The sequence below is a fragment of the Malaclemys terrapin genome, chromosome 14 (genome assembly GCF_027887155.1).
Source record: "Malaclemys terrapin pileata isolate rMalTer1 chromosome 14, rMalTer1.hap1, whole genome shotgun sequence".
Lineage (NCBI taxonomy): Eukaryota > Metazoa > Chordata > Testudines > Emydidae > Malaclemys > Malaclemys terrapin.
In genome coordinates, this window is record NC_071518.1 from 32,839,832 (window position 1) to 32,860,457 (window position 20,626).

Genomic DNA, 20,626 nt, shown 5'->3' on the forward strand with positions numbered 1-20,626 from the left:
AAGCTTGCTCCACACCTCGTCCCTCTCAGATTTTGGAAGCCACTTCAGATTCTTAAATCTTGGCTCGAGTGCTGTAGCTATCTTTAGAAATCTCACATTGGTACTTTCTTTGCTTTTTTGTCAGATCTGCAGTGAAAGTGTTCTTAAAATGAACAACATGTGCTGGGTCATCATCCGAGACTGCTATAACATGAAATATATGGCAGAATGTGGGTAAAACCGAGCAGGAAACATGTAATTCTCCCCCAAGGAGTTTAGTCACAAATGTAACTAACGCATTATTTTTTTTTAACAAGCGTCATGAGCATGGAAGCATGTCCTCTGGAATGGTGGCTGAATCAGGAAGGGGCATACAAATGTTTAGCATATCTGGCATGTAGCTACCTTGCAATGCTGGCTACAAAAGTCCCATGTGAATGCCTGTTCTCACTTTCTGGTGACATAAATAAGTGGGCAGCATTATCTCCCGTAAATGTAAACAAACTTGTTTGTCTTAGCGATTGGCTGAAGGAGAACTAGGGCTGAGTGGACTTGTAGGCTCTAAAGTTCTGCATTGGAAAGTTGGTTCCTGTAGCTCCAGTCCCGGAGTCTGTGCCTGTACAAAGAGCCGCATATTAACTTCTGAAGAGCCGCATGTGGCTCCGGAGCTATAGGTTGGCCACCCCTGTCTTAATGGGTTGTACCAGGCAACCTTATAATAGGCAGGTTTGGTAGCACAGCCTTATACATTTAACCTGCTTCTGACTCCTGCTTTTCATCAGCTACTGAGGCCGAATCATAGATGGAAGGCAGATATGGATGGGGAGGCAGACTAAGGGAAAATATAGGAAAAGGAGCCTAAGCTGGTTGTGGACCTAAGGGGGGGACATAAACTTGTGGAGGACAACAGGGAGAAAGGAACATTGTAGGGTGCCAGGAGACTGTGCTCCTTTGTCTAAATTTGTGGGGGAAGGGGTGGGGTGTCAGATTTAGAGTGGATAGTAGGGACCGCAGGTGTGAAAGGGCAGTTGAGGTTGTGGAAAACTTAGAGGATTGGTGAGGGACGTGTGGAAAGGGATAAGTCTCCATCTACTACTTCCATATCCAATGTTACTTCATTTGCCTCTGCACATGCCACGCTTGGCTTGCTGACATCCGCACGAGAGAACCACTGATTTAGGTCTTCATCTGACTGAGCTTGATTTCCCTTTTTGAATGGACCGACCCAATTTTTAACTTGGTGCTTTTTTAAAAAGCACCAAGAAAGATACCTAGAAAATCCAAGGAGAGTAACAATACATTTCCAACTTTCACTTCCAATAAATGTGTTTCAGAGGAGTCTGCCAACACCAGAAAAAGTTCATTTCTTCTTAAAAACCAAACAAATGTCAAGTCTAGAAATGAACAGGTGAAGGACCCAGACAGTTTTATATTTTTTTTATCCCATCTATCCTGAAATTTACTCTCCTAAAGCTCTCATAAAATCCTATACAAAGGTTAACTACTAGATAATTAAAGCCTGTTTATTTGCTCAACTTCTAATATACAGTACTACAATATTGCCAATAAGCGATCAAAAATCACGAGTTGGACCCCAAAATCATGAGTTTTTTTTAAAGATTATATTGTGTTTTGTAAGTCTGTCTCTTGAATTTTGAACGCCCTCTTCCCATCCCCAGGGTGTATCCATGTGACAATTAATATTGCCCACTATCCCACATGTACTGGATGAGGTGACTTTTGGCTTCCGGTGCAGGAGCTCTCACCTCCACATCTGCCCGTCTCCTGCCCAGCAATTAATCCTGTCCCCCATCAGTTCTGCCCTACCCAACCTCTCTCAATTCAGCTCCCTTTCAGTTCAGTCCCCCAGCCCCGATCCACTCCCAACTGCTCTCAGTTCACCACCCAGCATACACCCCATCTGCTCAGCACCTATCATCAGTAAAGCCCTCCCACCCCATCAGCCCTCACTCTCCTCACTTCATCCCTCCTGCAGCCCATAGTTCGACTCTCATAGCCTCACCGCTGCTCCTCTTGGGGTTCTTCACCCTCCCCAGGCCTGTGGGGGATGGCCTCTCCCACTTCCCAGGCTGGTAGGGAAACCCTGGCTGCCTGGGGCTGACAGCGGGAGCCCTGCAAGGAGCGGTTCCTTCTGTCAGCCCCTGCCACCTGGGGCAGGTTGACAGCGATTTCTAAGTAAATTATTAAACCTGACTCATGATCTTGGGATAGAACTCTCAAATGTCAGGATTTTCTTAAAAAGAAAAGAGAAAATCCTGACATTTGAGAGTTCTATCCCAAGATCATGAGTCAAGTTTAATAATTTTATTTAATCATGAGATGCGATTTCACAAGAAATGCACAAATTTTGGCATTTCTGGTACTATAACACTAATTGCTACAAAAAATTAAACTCTTGAATAGTTACTGAAGTCTATGTATTCATAGAAATATTCAAATTCACCAACGGCTCACTTACATTAAGTTAGGTGAACTAAAACTTCAAATATCTCACTATATTAATTTTGAAATCTTTACTACACACTTGATAAATATTATATACAAAAAGTTTTATTGCAACAATGTTGTTTAGGTTGCACGACAAAGAATTTAGAAGTTTGGAAATGCCAGGTTTAAAGTTGTCTGTGCAACCTCGATTCCAGGCCCTTAAATGTCCATACTGTGCACTGAATGAGACAGGAGCTGTGTGTGGGCAAAGTGGGAGTATGAACTTGTAATTAAGTATAGTATCATAATGCATATGCCCGAGGGGGTACACTTAAGGCTGCATGGGCACCTTAAATCTGAGACTACTTTCAAGTGCTTGATATAAAAACTTCCTAGGCTTTTTTGAAGGGGAAAAGGTACTATTCGGTTGTATGCAACTAACATTTGGGCTTTGTTTTTAAAGATGAAGAATTTTGGTAAAAAATAATACTGCTTGTGGGATCATAAACTTAACTCCACATAAGCCTAACTCCACTTAAGCCTTAACTTTAACCACTAAAATTTTGTCTAAGGATCAATAGCTATAAAATCATGTGATCACATACACAGAAATAAATTACTTTCACCACTTTAAAAAATTTGATGTATAATCCTCCATTTGACTTCAGTAGGCATTCTGGCTGAGTAACAGGTTCTTGACTGGAGCCTTGAGGATGATCTGAATTGTTTATGAAATCACTTTGTCACATCTCTCTAGTTCAGATTTAACTGAGTTTTACACTTTAACATGGGTTGAATCTCTTCTATATATAAAGAATATAGCATAACATCTACTCCATCCTCACACTCCCAAAAAATATAGCTCTTACCATTTGAGGGCAGAACTGATTTTGAGAACTTGCAAATCTGTTTGAATTTTTAACAGTGGGTCGCGTAAGTGATGTAAAATCTAGTGCGTAGCATGAGTGGAACTGGAGAAAGTGGGGCAAGTTTCAGGGTGGAGCTAGCTTGGGGTGGCCTCAAGGCTTGGGAATGCAAACTGAGCCCAGAGTGCTAGTTCTCAAACTCTGGCCTCAGCATGGAATCCTGGGCACTCAGCATATGTTGTAATTAGCTTAAAATCTAACGGTCTCCAGACTTCCCTGCTTTGTGGGGATCATCTGAATATTGTAAGTTGACAAGCTACAAGAGACAGATTTCAGCACTTTCTATCTACTGGTATAGAATGCAAAGAAATAATTTTCTGGTAAGAAACATTGCCTTTTCTAACTTAAAGGGCTGAAAAGTTAATTTTCATACCACACATATAAACCAGGAATCGGTCTCTTGTAGTTAAGGTCGCTACATTAATTTTCCACACAATTCATGTTCCTCTAGTTAGATGAGAGAGTCAGGAGAACAGTACTCTGTTACAGTTGAAACTACAGCACATTGTCTTTAAAGAATTACAAATCTAATCCAGCGGTTGAACTGAATTTTGTTGAGATCTTTAGCTTCTTGTTCATACCTGTAAGTTCCTCTTTCAGTGTATATATAATTGTTTTTACAGCTGTTTATTGTAGGGTGAGACAGTACTACTGAAATTTCAGAAAAAAATGTTTCTGTTGGAAATGATGGAAACTCTTTGGGGAAAATGACTGTTATACTTTGCTCTGAATATACATAAACAGGATTCAGTTTTATACTTCGTAATGTTATGAGCTGGATTAAACCTGATTATGGATTGAGTTAAAACCTCATTGAAATTGATTTGTGAATCTGTCGTTCACTTAAACTGTTTGAGACAGTTAAGGTGCCTACCACTAAAATAACTCCTAGTAGAGCCTGCCCAGGAATTTTGGATTGTGTGGGTGGAGGAGCTTTTGCTGAATTATTTTTGGTAGGTGTGTATGTGAGCGAGGCAGAACACACAAACTGAAGACAGACAAGAACAGAAAGAGGATCAGAGGCAAGAAAGCCAAGCAGTTGCCTGTGAGCAGAGTGTGACCCTGTAAAGAGAGAGAGAGTGTTCTTCTGGGTCTGGTGTTGGTTAGAGGCTTGGGACTATAAGCTAAGAAACTGCTCCTTTTGTTCTTGACTCCACCTGTGTTCAGAAAAGCAGGTCTTTGTACATTCTTTGTAAATGAACAAGATTGCATCAAAGAAAATATTGGATTCCATCCATTTCTGCTTCCAAGTGGAGCATGCCCAAGGGCCCTGAATTTTGAGTAGCCACTCAGGTTGAAAAGGGACAATAGTAACATTTTTCATTCATTTTTAAAAAAGCATGGTGGCCCAAAATGTTTCACTTCCTTTGATATTTGATGTCACAGTTGTAACTCTGTCACATGAGTTTTATTGCCATAGGCTTGGATTCCTTTTTTATTGCTGTTTTAGTAGAAACCACATTTTGCTTAAGTTTGTACAGGAAATTATGGCAGGATTTTAGTGTGAACAGTTTCAAAAAAGAGAAGTGAGATATATGCAGACAAGGAGAACCTTTTTTTTTTTTTTTTAAGAAATCATCTGATCCATTAACGTAAAACACAATCTGCATGAGCATGCTCTTCTGTCAGTACAGTGTCGTCTTCCTATGAAACTGGAATAAAGAACTAAATGTGATCACTAGTGTGTTGGCAAATATACGTGCTGCAGTATCAGAAAACAGCAGGGGCATAATGTTAGAAGGAAATGTCTGTCCACCCTGTCTTCAGACAGGGCAGAGGATGTATCAAATGCCAGGATTTTTTTTTTCCCTTCTTCTTCAAGCTCTATAGCTAACTTTTCCCATCTCCTTGTAAGACCCTTAGTATTCTTCTTACCACCATATTAAGCAGGAATCATTGCTTCTCTGCAAATAGTGTGTTGTGTTTGGATTCTCTGGGTGAAGTTCTGACCCAGTTGAAGTCATTGTGAGTTTTACCCTTGACTTCAGTGAGGCCAGGATTTCATCCTTTGTTAATTAGTAGTTGAATCTGAAACCTTGTAACTTCTGCATATAGCTAAATGACACCTTTACTAAATTTATTCATGACTAGGTGTTTGGTTAGATGTCTCTTCTTAATAAACTGATCCTACACTGATATGAAGGTATTTGTGTCTTTACATTTCTACAGTACCCTGTCCCCTGCAAGATTATCAGAAGTCTGTAAAAGGAACATGCTATCCTTGTGTACCCCTTTGCGACCAGTGGGTGAAATCCCTGCAATAATTTTCTCAATTGGGTCATTAAATGAGACTTTTATGTATCTCACAGCACCCCCTTCTGAGTGTCTCATTGACAGAAATATCAACTGAGATAGAAGAGCTCTTCACCCAGACTTCTCAGTGGGGAGGCATACTTGGTCGCAACTTGTTCCACCTGAGTTTCCGTGTCACCTCTAGCCCCTCTACCCTAAAGCCACTCTCAATTTTGACCGCTGGAGCCAGGGCTTCTGCAAGGCCATCCTGCCAACTGCAGTTCTTCTCCAGACAGCATGCAGCTCCTTAGAGGCTGAGCCTCCAGTCACACAGGAGTTTGGAAGGTCCCTCCCTAAGTTGCTTTCCTAAGTTATTCTCCTACTTTGTTCTTTGGGAGCTCCTCTCTCTACAGGTTCTGTCCTCCAGCTGAGCTGTGGACCATTTATGAGGTCCAGATTCTCATTAGTCAATTAGGGGCCAGCAAGCTACTTAAGCAGTTGTAATTACTTACAAGTGGTCAGAGATGGATTTTTTTTCCATAAAGAAGCCCATCATGGATGGAATGGGTGCTGCCTACTCTTAAAGGGGCCAGCCATCCTGTGATCGTGAAGGTTAAGTTTTTGGTCACGGATATTTTTAGTAAAAGTCATGAACAGGTCATGGGCAGTAATGAAAAATTCACAGAAGCCCGTGACCTGTCCCTGACTTGTACTAAAAATACCCATGACAAAATGGGAAGCCGGGGCAGCTGGGAGTTATGGGGAGGGTCCCCCCTGCTGCCGGGGTCCCCTTGCTGTAGCCTGCAGCTCCCAGCCGGCACTGGTTGAAGTCACAGAGGTCTGTGAAATTCACAGATTCTGTGACCTTGTGACTAAATCACAGTCTTAGTGATAATCTATAAGAAGATATATGTAGGTCAGGGGTTCTCAACCTTTTTCTTTCTGAGGCCCCCCACAACATGCTTCAAAAACTCCAGGGCCCAGCGGAGGGGGGGCCCTCGGGCATAGGTGTAGTTTGACTTCTATATTGCGTGGGCAGGGGCCAGCGAGGGTCAAGCCAGCTCCACACAGCAGGGTCTGGGGAGGGAGCGCCACCTCCACCCCTTGAGTCACCTCAGCAGGCCAGCTGACTGTCTTGAGGAGGCACAACCAAAAATTATAACTCAAAGGTGTGTGTTGGGGGAGGGGGCTCCACTACAAAAGCTTGAAAACAACTCGGGGTGCAGGGAGAGGGCTAGCTAGGGGCAGTGTGCAGGCAGAGGGGAGTTCAGGGAGAGGGGTAGCTAGGGGCAGTGTGCGGGCATGGGGGTAGCTCAGGGTGCGGGGGGGGGCTAGCTATGGGCTGTGTGCAGACAGGAAGGGGGTAGCTCAGGGAGAGGAGTAGCTGGGGCTGTTTGCAGACGGGGTATAGCTAGGGGCTGAGTGCCGGGAGGGCTCCCCCTGCGATAGCTTCTCCCCGAGGGCTCTGCCAGCCACGGAGACCCCTTGCCGAGACAGCTCTTACTGGCTGCGTGAGCAAAGAGGGCTGGGAGCTGAGGAGCAGCTTCAACCTCCTGCACCAGCAGCAGCAGGAGATGAGGGAACGCCACGACTGCCTGTTCCATGGCACCAGCCAGAGCAGCAGCTGTCCTGCACCACTTGGCTCTGGCTTCCTGCCTACAACCTGGATAGGGGCAGGGAGAGAAGGAGGGGTGGGTGTGTGTGTGTGTGGTGGAGCTGCCCCAGGACTGCCCTGCTTTTGCACTGTAGTTTGTGGGGAGCAACACCTGTGTCCCCCAACTCTGCCTATGGGCTCAGGGCTTCTGCCCCATGGGGAGCATCGGGACTTGGGGCTCCAGAATTCAGCCCTGCTGCTCCTGTGTACAGTCCCGCGGGGGGCCCCAGGGATTAGGGCTTCAGCCCTTCGGCTCCTGGCTTCAGCCCCACAGGAGATGCTGGGGCTCGGGCTCTGGGTTTTAGCCACAGGGCCCTACCCTGAAAGGGTTCGTGGACCCACTGTTGAAAACCACTGGTCTAGACTGCAAAAAAGTGTGCTGAACTAGTTTAAGTCTGTGCCAACCTAGGCTTCTGGCATGAGCAAGACAAAGTTAGCTACCATGGTTAATACGAGTTTTAACCATGTGGTGTGGAGACAGTGTCTAAAGCAGAGGTTCTCAAACTGGGGGTCGGGACCCCTCAGGGGGTCGTGAGGTCATTACATGGGGGGGTTGCGAGCTGTCAACCTCCACCCCAAACCCCACTTGCCTCCAGCATTTATAATGGTGTTTAATATATTTAACAGTGTGTTTAACTTATTAATGGAGTTGCACTCAGAGGCTTGAGATGTGAAAGGGGGTCTCTGGTAAAAAAAAGTTTGAGACCCACTGGTCTAAAGCCATTCATGATGGGAACTGATTAGAAACAGGGCTTGATTCTTCTATAACTTTCTTTAACTTCAAAGTGTTTTGGGGGGAGGGGCTTGGTTTTTTTTAGGCCATAATTTTTTTTAATTGATGTAAGGTTTTCTGCGTACCTTGGGAATGGATGCTAATGTACATTTCTAAATAAACCAACTTGCCCTTTTCTTTAAAAGGAAATTTTTAAAATTATCTGTTCCTTTCATGACCATGCTGTGAGAACAACGATTTTTATGAAGAATAGATTTAAAAAATTGATCTTGGTTGATGGTTGATTTCCATTTTTTGAATGTTTGACTGTAATAGAAAGGGGGGGGGGGAATCTGAGTGACCAGAGTGTGTATATTTTACATCTTTTGATGGTAAATAGTAAATGTTGCAAGAGTTTCTTTCAACATATCAATCTACCTTCTTCATCAATTTAAGTTTCCAAGTTTTTTAATATTAAACCATAACAAATTCTCTTTTCTAGACAAAAAAGAACTATTGAAATGCTGAGGTTATAATAATTGGACCTTTTGTGTAGCTGCTGATATTCATATTGTATGCTGAATTTTTCTTAAATATTCAACATCATGTGGGGAGGAGGGAGTTTAAAACAAATTCTTTAAAGCATTGACTTCTGACCATCCAAGTATATAACAGATACCCTTAAGTGTCTACTGCACTTCTCCCTTCCCTCCCCCCATGCCTACTTTAAGTGATTTTCTTCTCTTGCTGATAGATGGAGGCCATACCAGCAGAGAAGCACGTGGTCTTGAGAGCTTCAACAATAAGGAGCATGTACTTGTACATCCTCCCCCCACATATATGCTGATGCTGCCTTCTCCCTGGGTGCGATGAACCTCTGCCATTTATGTTCCCCCAGTCCCTTCAATGGGATCCTGGGCATGGGAGAAGGAATGAAGATTCCTTACCCACCGTCAGCTTTTGGTACTTGGACTTAATGAAATGAAGAACTTTCCCTCCTCTCTGTATTCCCTGTTGCATGGATATTTTTGGAGGAGGATGGAGGGTGGAAATAGTGGGCCTCATACTTAGATATTTTTTTTGACCCTAAGGGTAGGTCTACACTACCCGGTAGTTCGGCGGCAAGCAAATCGAACTTCTGGGTTCGACTTATCGCGTCTTGTCTGGACGAGATAAGTCGAACCCGGAAGTGCTCGCCGTCGACTGCAGTACTCCAGCTCGGCGAGAGGAGTACCGCAAAGTCTACGGGGGAGCCTGCCTGCCACGTCTGGACCGAGGTAAGTTCGAACCAAGGTACTTCGAACTTCAGCTACGTTATTCACGTAGCTGAAGTTGCGTACCTTAGTTCGAATTGGGGGGTTAGTGTAGACCAGGCCTTAGAGACAGGGCAGCGTAATTCTGAGACCAACTGTCTGTACCTAAATGTCCTGATTGCAGTCAGCTGCAGAGCTGTATGTTGATTCTAGGTCTTCATCCCTATAAACTCTGTCTTGGGTTGGGACAACTCTGTAACCTGAATTTTATCCTGTTCCCTCTCATAGTCCACCCTCCCCCCCCATGGTTGGATCATCTGTGAACTTGAAGACTCTTGACTTTAGCCATCAAGAGTGGGAGTCCATTCAATATGGTATCTTTAAAGAAGAGAATATGTAATTCTGATTCGTTAAAATATTATGTGAATGGATGTCTGTTTACACATCCATATGTAATTCTGATTCGTTAAAATATTATGTGAATGGATGTCTGTTTACACATCCACCTACTGTCAGAAGTGGGAAAGGGGCATGATATTTTCTTTCTTTCTTTTGTTGATCTGTCCCTGACAAATGTTGTGTGGGCTTAAACTATACTTCGGGGAGCTCTTCATTCCTGCTCAACAAGGAACTGAAAATAAATGTTCTAGAGGGCACTATGTCATTGGCTGTTGGCCACAGACTAAGGGTTGCTTGCCTGTGCCTCCAAAGGGCCAGGCTTTGAGAGCTAGAGAAGTTTTGGCTTGATTTATACTACCTAAATTCAGAAGTTGATTTTTTTTAAGAAAAGCAGAATTACTGCTAAGTAGTTATTCTTTTCAGGCACTTTATAGTGTTAATCTGGCACCTTTCCTGTACATCAAACTATTTTTTAAAAGGATCTTTGATTCCTGCATATTGTGGCTTCTCTCCAGCTCTATAGGTGATTGATGGTTGGACCTTCTTTGGAATTTAGGCCATACACAGTGACTAGGATTATATGATGGACATCAACTATGGTATTGGCACTTAATGTTGAATAAGGTGATGGATCGCATGTGGATTTGAACAGCAGTTCAGCTACCCTTGATGTAATATGGTTGACAGTTTTGGTGCTGTTTATCTGTAAACTGCTGTTTAGCAGTATAGGCCCCTGAATTTTTTTAATGTATTGGAATATCCTGATTCTGTAATTTGTTTGCCCAAAGGCTTGAGTCCTTTTATTGATTTCAAATCTTTTGATTTGCAAAGACCAATTTCTGTTTGCAATAAAAAGCTCTTCCCCTCTGTGGATGTCAAAAAGTGACTCTTCTGTGCTCATGTGGTCTCTTGCCCCCTCATCTCTGTTTCTTGTAATCTTTAGATCTGGAAGTGACTAGATGCGTCACAGTAGGACAAACTCTGCAGTACAACATAGACTTGAGTACACCAGCAGAATCATCGCTAATACACTGTGAAACATAATACAGCTGCCATGTGTCCTGCTACTGAGCCAACCTCTACAAACTCCATCCCTAATACATTGGCAGACTTTGTAGGAGAGAGAGGCCCTTCTGCAGAGGAGAAACAATGCTAAGTCTTCCCCTACTTCATCATGAATGTAATACTTCCCAATGGGAAAAATAGAGCACCACTAACAATCAGGGCAGTTAGCTTAGTGGCTCTAGTTTTTTACACCATCTTTGCAGCCAGATCTGGGACATAGCTCTTGTAATTCAGTGAATGTTGGTCTACAATTTGCTGAGTGACAAAGTAGAAAATAAGTCTTAAAAAAACAAACAAACAAAAAAAACAGATTGGTATAAAGTTCTTTCCTTTCCTGTTCCATGTTATGATCTACTGCGCATCTCACCACTGCATTTTTCTTTCTGCTGTTGACATCTGGCTCTTTGCCTTGTGGCACAATCCTACATGCTCATCCTCAGCCACTTCAGTTTACATTTTGATATCCTATCTTCCCCCTAGTTGCCAGACTTATCAACCTGCTCTTTGTCATTTGATCTGGAATCTGGATCAGTGCTCCTGCTCATCAGAATATCTTCTCTCTTGAGCTGGTCTTAACCAAACACTGTCTCTGAAGAAAATGGAAAAAGTTGCAGAAATGATGTGGGCTTTTATAAATGACTACTTCAGAAATACTAATGAATTGACCGCCCCCCCCCCCCCCCTTCCCCCACAAATACCTTGGCGACGAAGTGGTATAATCTCCATTTTATAGCTGGCAAGCTGAGGCATAGAGGGAAAAAATCAAGTGTCCATGAACTTGGGTGCCAACATTTTTGCGTACTTAGAAAACATCCGAATTAAGGTTGCTAATTTTTCAGTGCTTGATGTTGAAACTGTAAGGTTCATTTTAACGTGACTGTGTGTAATTTCCTATGCTGTTAAAACAAATGAGGGGGGAAAAAACAAATTTCTGTATGTGGCATCATATTGATACCCACATGGTTCATCAGCAGGATTGGAACCTTTAGAACCACCACACAGACTTCTTCCACTTAATGTGAGTAACTGACAGCAATAATACAGTAGGTTCTCTTTGTGGGCCAACATTGGAGGAGGATATGAGACACTTAGCCAGTGAGTTTCATAGATATTTGCTGACTTCAGAGGAATTGAGAGACTGGATTTTGTTGCATTCTAGGTTCTGGACGGGGAGCGAACTCTAGTGGTCAGATCCTTCTGCCTCTCTTCTCCCACAAAGGCTGACCCCTTCTAGTGTGTCCCAGTCCTGTCTCACTATGCATGGTTTTGCTGAAAACACTCATGTTTTGTCTTACTTTTTTTGTTTCTGCTTCGTTGCATTTTGTGTGAAGATAGTCCTTGCTTTGAAGAGTTGATAAGTCTGTTGATAAGTCAGTCTGTGGCGCAGCTAGCATAATATTAAGGTGCCAAGAGTAAGAAGTAAAATTACTTGAAAGAACTATTGGGGATACAGTTGCTTGTGTAATTTCACTGAATGTTCAGATTGATGTGGGACGTGCATATGACCCAAAAATCCCCCTTTCCCAGTTTCAGGCTCGCAGCTCCGTTTTTAGAGCAGGGGTGGGCAAACTACAGCCTGGGGGCCACATCCAGCCCTTCAAATATTTTAATCCGGCCCTTGAGCTCCTGCCGGGGAGTGGAATAAGCTTGCCCTGCTCCGGCGCTCCAGCCGGGGAGCAGGGTTGGGGGCTTGCTCCACTCCGTGCGTGCCATGGCTCTGCATCGTTCCCAGAAGCAGTGGCATGTCCCCCCTCTGGCTCCTATGCGCAGGGACAGCCAAGGGGCTCTGCACGCTGCACCTTCCCCGCAGCTCCTATTGGCCGGAAACCATGGCCAATGGGAGCTGCAGGAGCAGTGCCTGCAGACAGGGCAGGGCGCAGAGCCGCCTGACCGCGCCTCCGCATAGGAGCCGGACAGGGGACATGCTGCTGCTGCTGCTGCTTCTGGGAGCTCCTTGAGTTAAGCGCTGCCTGGAGCCTGCACCCCTGACCCCCTCCTGTCCTCAGAACCCTCCTCCCCAGCCCCACCCCAGAGCCCGCAACCCTAGCCAGAGCCCTCACTCTGCCCCCTGCCCTCGCATCCCAACCCTCAATTTTGTGAGCATTCATGCCCCGCCATACAATTTCCATACCCAGATGTGGCCCTCGGGCCAAAAAGTTTGCCCCAGAACCAGCTGCTCATGCAGCCCTGGGGCCAGCCACACCGGCCACTGCTAGAGCAGCTCTGCAGCCAGCCCCACTGGCCGCTGCTCTGGCGGCCCTGGGCAGCTGACCCAGGGGACTGCCCTAGCAGCTGCCAATGCAGCTGGCCCCTGGGTTCCCCCATCCCAGCAGTGGCCCCCCGGGGCTCCCCCATCCTGGAAGTGACACCCCCTCCACCCCCCCAGGGCTGGCTTGCTCACCCCCTGGCAGCACCTCCCATCCCTGCAGTGCGCAACACTCCCACCCCCACCCCCCAAGATTCAATCATGAGTAAAAGTTGTGGAACGGTCATGAGGCTGATTTTTTTTTTTTTTTTTTTTTTCTTCTTTTGATTTTTTGCCCATGACCTGTCCATGACTCTTATTAAAAATACTCATGATTTGAATCATAGCCTTAGTTGTGCGTTATTGAGGTTGGAGTCGCTACTGGTAAATTCACTGCTTTTATATGCTTTCTTATTGGAGTAGTCAAAATAACACTGGTAGTGGCTTAGTTTCCAAAGGATGCAGTAGTCACCATTAGGAAATTAATGTAGTTATAACTGTTGAGTGATTGTCTTAATTATCATAGTTGTTACAGGGGAAATAACCATTTTCTCTTGGTGCAGACTTATTTCTGCCTTCTTCCTCCCACCCTGCCCTATCACCATATGCTTTTGCTCGCTTGTTTATGTTGGTGCTTGCCTTCGTCTTGGTCTTGTCCCACCTCTCGTCTGTTATATTCCTGCTTCCAGAAGTGGCACTGTTACAGAGGTTGGAAAGTTTTAGGAAGAAGTAGGGTGGGGAGGTTGCATACAGGTGTGTTCTGTGCCACCTGAAACAGCAGATAAAGAACAGGAGTTGATACTTCTCTCTGCAGTCTAGCCCTGTAGGATCTGGCCAATAGCAGGAAGAAGTGGTGGGGGGGAGGGATAGCTCAGTGGTTTGAGCATTGGCCTGCTAGACCCAGGGTTGTGAGTTCAATCCTTGAGGGGGCCACTTAGGGATCTGGGGCAAAAATCAGTACTTGGTCCTGCTAGTGAAGACAGGGGGCTGGACTTGATGACCTTTCAAGGTCCCTTCCAGTTCTAGGAGATAGGATATCTCCATTAATAAATTAAAAAAACAAAAAACAAAAAACGGAATTTGCAGTGAGGGAAGCTCAGAGGGGATTACAGCCTGGAGGAGGATGCTAGATTCATTTTCCTCTATTTACATATACTGTATATTGGGAGAGGGTGGCATCAGCGTGAATCAAGATGTGTGTTTTTTTGTGTGGTTTTTTTTTTTGGTGTGCGTGTGGCGGGGGGGGGAGGGAATTACTCCTCAACCTTCAGTAATTGTGTTCATCTGCACCTCTCTGAGCAGGAGCCAGCAGCTGGTAATTGGAGGCTTTCCTTAGCAGAGGAATAGCAACAGATGGAAAGTTCCAGTGATAACAAGCAGGAGGGAAAGCCTTGTAGGCCACTCTAATGCTTCTTGCTGACTGAGCTTACCCAGTGCGGAGGAGGGAGATGGGAGAAGTTGGCATAGAACTGAAGGAAGCAACTGCTGACTATCTTTACAGGGCTTACATGCCACAGCTTTTATTTCTGCCCCGTTTTAATGAACAGCTTTTATTGACCCTTGGAGGGACTAGAGTTGGAAAACTTCAGTCTGAAAACGTTAAAGGTTGAGGAAGGATTTCTGGAATAGAAGTGCTCAGGAAATCTCAATTACAGGTATTGCGCGATAGATATATAGATGTGTATATATATATAGAGAGAGAGAGAGCACGCAACCTATAATTGAATGTTTTCTGGCTGTTTGTAATCTGTACACACAGGTATGACTCATGAACATTTTCTATTACTGTAGTATTCTAATTTTAAACATGGTAAATGTTGCTAAGCGTGCTATTCTAATACTTTAAAATACATTTATTAATGGAAAGCTGGACTACAATAAAGTGAAATCTCTTTGTACACCAATAGAGAGCAAATTTATTGGAAAAAATGCAGGAAGTTAAATGTATGAATTAAGTAATGAACTGACTGTTTTTAAAACTTGTATTGTTTTATGGAAAATACATTTTGAAAATAAAGATTAATTTAAAATACAAAGATTTTTATCTGTATTTCAGGATGTAAATACATAACCTGTTTTCAAGTGTACAAATTCAACAACATATATCATTAAAATACTGCTTTGCAATGTCTTTTTTAATTAAAATATTGCCACTTTATAGCCAGTATCTAAAAAATCTTAAATAGATTAAGGCTGTAAAATTTGTTCGCGGTGTTTTGTGGGAAAGCTGGAGAGTATTCAGTACCCTGGGAATTGCCTAGAATAACTAATAACTATCAGACAAATAAGTGAAACTTGATATACTACATACTACACTTTGACTTTTTTCTTTGATTCCTTTTTCAGATCTTGAACCAGATGATTGTGCATCCATATACATCTTTAATGTAGACCAACCATCATCTTCTGTAAATCAGCCAATTTGTATCCCTCACCATGGACTGCAGTCACACTCCTCTCCTCTGTCTCCACCAACCAGACTGCAGGGTCATAAAAACTATGAAGGAACTTGTGAGGTACCAGAATCCAAATACAGTCCACTAGGTGGACACAAACCCTTTGAGTGCCCTAGTATTCAAATTACATCTATCTCTCCTAACTGTCATCAAGGGATTGAAGCTAGTGAGGATGAATTGCACACAAATGGCCCAGAAAATGAATATATGGAAAGGCCTTCAAGGGACCACCTGTATCTTCCTCTTGAGCCATCATACAGGGAATCATCCCTTAGCCCAAGCCCTGCCAGCAGCATTTCCTCCCGGAGCTGGTTCTCAGATGCTTCCTCGTGCGAGTCTATCTCTCATGTTTATGATGATGTAGACTCAGAGCTGAATGAAGCTGCTGCTCGCTTTACCCTCGGATCTCCTTTGGCATCTCCTGGTGGTTCTCCAAGGAGTCCAGGGGATGAACCTTGGCAGCAGCCTTATGGATTTGGGCATGCCCTGTCTCCTAGACAGTCTCCTTGTCATTCTCCTAGAACTAGTATTACAGATGAAAATTGGCTAAACCCTAGACCAACATCAAGGCCCTCATCGAGACCTACATCCCCCTGTGGGAAGCGACGACACTCCAGTGCAGAGATTTGTTATGCCGGCTCTCTCTCTCCTCACCATTCTCCAACTCCATCACCTGGCCACTCTCCCAGGGGAAGCATAACAGAAGACACATGGTTAAACACTTCTCTCCATAGTGTACAAGGTCTTAGTCCTGGCCTTTCACCATTTCAGTGTTGTACAGAGACTGACATCCCTCTTAAAACAAGAAAGACCTCTGAGGATCAAACTGCTACCCTATCAGGAAAAATAGATTTCTGTTCTGAAGAACAGGGTAATATATCACCATCCCTTGAAACTGCAATAGATGATTGCTCTGGATCTCAACATCCATTGAAAAAGGATTTGCCTGGTGACCAATTTCTTTCTGTTCCTTCACCCTTTACTTGGAACAAACCAAAGCCTGGCCATACTCCTATATTTCGGTAAGTGGTATAAAAACATAGGAGTTTTTCAAACTTTTCTGAGTGTGTTACATATGTTTAATGTATTTATATCTTGATGCATTATGAGCCTTTTCAAAGACAATTAATTCTATTAGCAATCTGAATATTATAATTAGAAAAAAGTGCATTGGAACCACCAGATCTGCTTCATTGTTAAAATATTCTAGCTACATTATAATGCAGTAATTATTTAGGCTCGTGTACTTCAATTTGTTGAATGTGAGCAGACTGTTGCCCTTGCACAGAACCCCATTGAATCAAATGGAGTTTCACAAGGACAAAGCAGTTCACCACATGCAACTTCTTGTGAGATTTGGGCCTTAAATTATAAGTTGTTCAAGGAAGAAATGTTCTATTTCTATTCCCAATGCTTAGTGCATTTGGGTGCAATAAATTAGTAGTAACCTAGAAGAGCAATAAAATAGTAAATATGGCTAAGCAAGAGTGATAGGCATATAAAGTGTGTGTAGTTGTAGGTTCTAGGATATTGGAGACACAAGATGGGTGAGATAATATCTTTGGACCAACTTCTGTTGGTGAGAGAGACAAGCTTTTGAATCACACAGAGCTCTTCTTCAGACCAGAAGTTGGTCCAATCAAAGATATACCTCACTCACATTGTATCTCTAATAGACCTATAAAGGCATAACAGTTTATTTGTATAGAGCTGTGTTTTTTTTTTTTTAAATTGGGTTTCCACTTTTTTTTTATATTCATTTGTTTTGCTGGAATCCTAGAGCGTGAGTGTATCTGGTTATTTTCCGTAATGCCACTTTGAAATCTGTGCAAACTGAACTAACTGGTGGTTGCTGTTGTTTGCAGTCTGTTTAGCTACAGAAGTGGATTGGTATCTCCTCAGTGCATCAGCACAGTTGCCATCTACAGTCTCTTTTCCCCTTCTGCCCTGTTTTTCTGCTGTTTTTGTTTTTCTATGTAAAAATAGAACACTAAGAAATAATCCCTCCCCCCCCGTCCACTCCCTACTCAATAGAAGGCTACATATTGTTCAGGGTGGAGGGATGGTATCCGTTCGTGGCTTTGTGGAGCATGGTCTTATGATCTTATGGCTGAGAAGAAATGCTTGGATAAGTGGGCTCCTGGCTGAACATGTAGACGTTTATGCAAGTCACTTGAGGCATCTTTCACAGAGCTGCTCACCACTTTATCTGCAGCTGTTCAATATTTTGAAGTGGAGTGGGCACAGGTGAATATAGGGTTAGGCAGCATTCCTGGTCCTACTCAGTGGGCTAGTCTGATGCCCCTCCAAGAGGGTCAGTCCTCTAAAGGTACATATGTACCTCTTTCCCTTGATCACATGTAAAATGGTCAGGGAGAGGGGCTCACACAAACATCCATGGGTGTACAGCCCTAAAGATCACCTCATCTCACAATCACAGGTCTTCCAAGCTGCTCCAGTTAATCTCTCCACCATTCAATATATGTTCACCTGACACGACTGAAGAGCAGTGCATACAGATAATGCCCAGTGGCTAATGCCACCTCTAGGAGGGCAGAGTTAAGGTTGTGTGGGTGTGTACCTTAACTATGTATTTCCTGGTTTTCAGATGTTTGTTTTACTGCACTCAACATTCTGAAAGGACATGATATAACTGGTTAACCTTAGCTCTTCATTACCAAAGGTTTTTGTCAGTAAACATATGGCCATGGTTATAAGCGAAATGAGTCTGTGGCTGGTTAAACTTATTATTTCATATTGAGGTTCATTGGCCCACAATGGGTCTCCAGTTGTTTGGTGCTTTGAAGCAGAATAGACTTGTCCGTTAGTGACAGAGGGCTAAGCCCTTCTAACAGCAAAGCTAGCCAGTTTATTCTGTTTCCCCGGCTGCATAGAAAGATTCCAGACCACCTCTGCAGAGCACTTACTTTCAGAATTTGTATGTTCAAAATAGTCTTTCTAAAGCTGGATACTTTTCAGCTGGACACACAAACTTGAGAATTTATATGGGTTTAATTGAATTTCATTCTGAGTTAAATGAGGCAAAATAAATAAAGGAAGCAAGAAGTGTAAAGTGCTCCTCAAAGTATCTCCGGATTTGCATTGAATGGGATTTTTCTTTTTCTGTTCCCAATGAGAGAGTTTTCACTTCTCAGACAGCATATAGAACGGGTGGGCAAACTTTTTGGCCCTCGGGTCACATCTGGGTGGGGAAATTGCATGCAGGGCCAGGGCAGGGGGTTGGGGTGCGGGAGGGAGAGTGGGGTGTGGGAGGGGGTGCGGTGTGCAGGAAGCGGCTCAGGGTAAGGGGTTGGGGCAGAGAAGGGGTGCAGGGTGTATGAGGGGGCTGAGGGAAGGGAGTTGGGGTGCAGGAGTGATGCGGCATGCAGGAGGGGGCTTGGCAGGAGTGCAGGGAGGGATGCAGAGTGTTGGGGAGCTCAGGGCAGGGAGTTGGCATGCAGGAATGGTGCGAGGTGCAGACAGGGGACTCAGGGCAGGGAGTTGGGGTGCAGGAGGGGTTCGGGCTCTGGCCAGCGCCACTTACCTGGAGCAGCTCCGGGGTGGCAGCAGTGCACACTGGTGCCAGGCGGGCTCCCTGCCTACCCTGGCCCCGTGCCACTCCCAGAAGCAGCCAGCACCACGTCCCTGTGGGCCCTGGGGAAGGGGGGGCAGAAGGCTACACATGCTGTCCTTGCCTGTGGTACCTCCCCCGAAGCTCCCATTGGCCGTGGTTCCCTGTTCCTCGCCAATGGGAGCTGCGGGGGACAGTGCCTGGAGGCGAGGGCAGCGCACAGAGCCCTCTACCCCCCACCCTCAGGGGTCGCAGGGACGTGGTGATGGCCGCTTTTTCGGAGTTGTGCGGCATCCGCGGCGCCACGGGGGTAGCAATCCCACGGGCCAGATCCAAAGCCCCGAGTGGCCGGATCTGGCCCGCGGACCGTAGTTTGCCCACCCCTGATGTAGAATGAACTAGCACTTCCATGGGTGAACCAGTTTTTCTCTCTGAAGCAGCACTCTCCTTAGGATTTCCCTCAAACATGACCAGACACTTAAAAGTGGATAATGTTTCCAGTGGGAACACAGTCTAGTTTTGTACCAGGAGTACCTTTTAATTCTTTCCTGAATTTCTCATTTTGCTTTAGAAATCAATCTTGCATCCACTCCCAATTTCTGGGATCTTCTACCCTGAGCCTTTTAAGCAGACCAACCTGCCTGTGAAAGAGAAGGCTGTGGAATAGTTTATTTTAATCTCAAGAGACTACATCCTCAATAGACTTTTTTTCTAAAAAGACCAATTGAAAAGAGGAAGGGGTCATGTGGAGAACAAAAGTATTTGATCACGTGATTTAAGACTGTACTGTAGTTGGCTAAGTGAAGCAAGGTCTAACAGTGAACTCTGTAGTATCTGTTTCTGTCTGTAATGTGATAACTTTGGAATGGTGGAAAGCTGCATCCCATCAATTTAAAAAAATTAGGAAGTGTCCTAGGAGGCATCATTAGGCACAACCCACAAGGGAATTGGGTGGGGGGGGGGAAGGGGTTACATATGTAAAGTGGTGGTGGTTTGGGAAGTAGGGACCTGGTTGGGTGTGGACTTGAGGAGGAGCAAGAGGAGCCATGGGGTTGAAATGGGGGAACACACCGTGCCATGGATGGAATGGGGGACACTCATAGCCCTTGCCACAAGGGGAAAAGAGGCTGTGTGTGAAAAGGGAGTGCTCAGAGTCTTCTCAGTGAGGGGGAGAATAGAGGACAGTGGTTTAGGGTGGGGAGGAGGAGGAAGTTGTAGGAAGTCCCTGAACTGGAGGGGTATGAGAAGAAGGTAGCACATAGGAAACTTGTGAGGGTGGCTGGGGGAAATAAGTAATGCAAGGGGCCCCTGTCATGTACAATGAGATCTGCCTCCAAAAGCTACAAAATGTGTGACCCTCGTGTGTGTGTGTGTGTGTGTGTGTGTGTGCGCACACACGGTGTGGAGTGAAGTAATTTTGGAAGAAAAATATTTTAATTCCTCTTAGAAGTTTACCTTGCAACCTTAAGGTTATTCTAACATAGTTAATTCAATACAAAAAACCTAAGATCTAAAAAAAGAAAAGTAAATCCATTACATAGAATTATTTACTTAGCAAATAAACCTTGAGAACTACATAAGAATGGCTATACTGGGTCAGTCCAATGGTCCATCTAGCCCAGTATCCACCAGAAATAGTTCAGCCTTTTTTTAAAATATGAAGCGCGTTGGGGAGAGAGGCACACA

The 20,626-nt window shown here is 44.4% G+C and overlaps 1 protein-coding gene across 2 annotated transcripts in view; it reads left to right on the top strand.

Moving 5' to 3' along the window:
* Positions 1 to 20,626, top strand: part of NFATC3 (nuclear factor of activated T cells 3) — a 146,159-nt gene that overhangs the window by 17,432 nt on the left and 108,101 nt on the right. For both annotated transcript variants that reach the window (XM_054048896.1, XM_054048897.1), the window contains exon 2: positions 15,260 to 16,391. In XM_054048896.1, the coding sequence (XP_053904871.1) occupies positions 15,260 to 16,391 (1,132 nt within the window). The remainder of the gene's footprint in view (positions 1 to 15,259; positions 16,392 to 20,626) is intronic.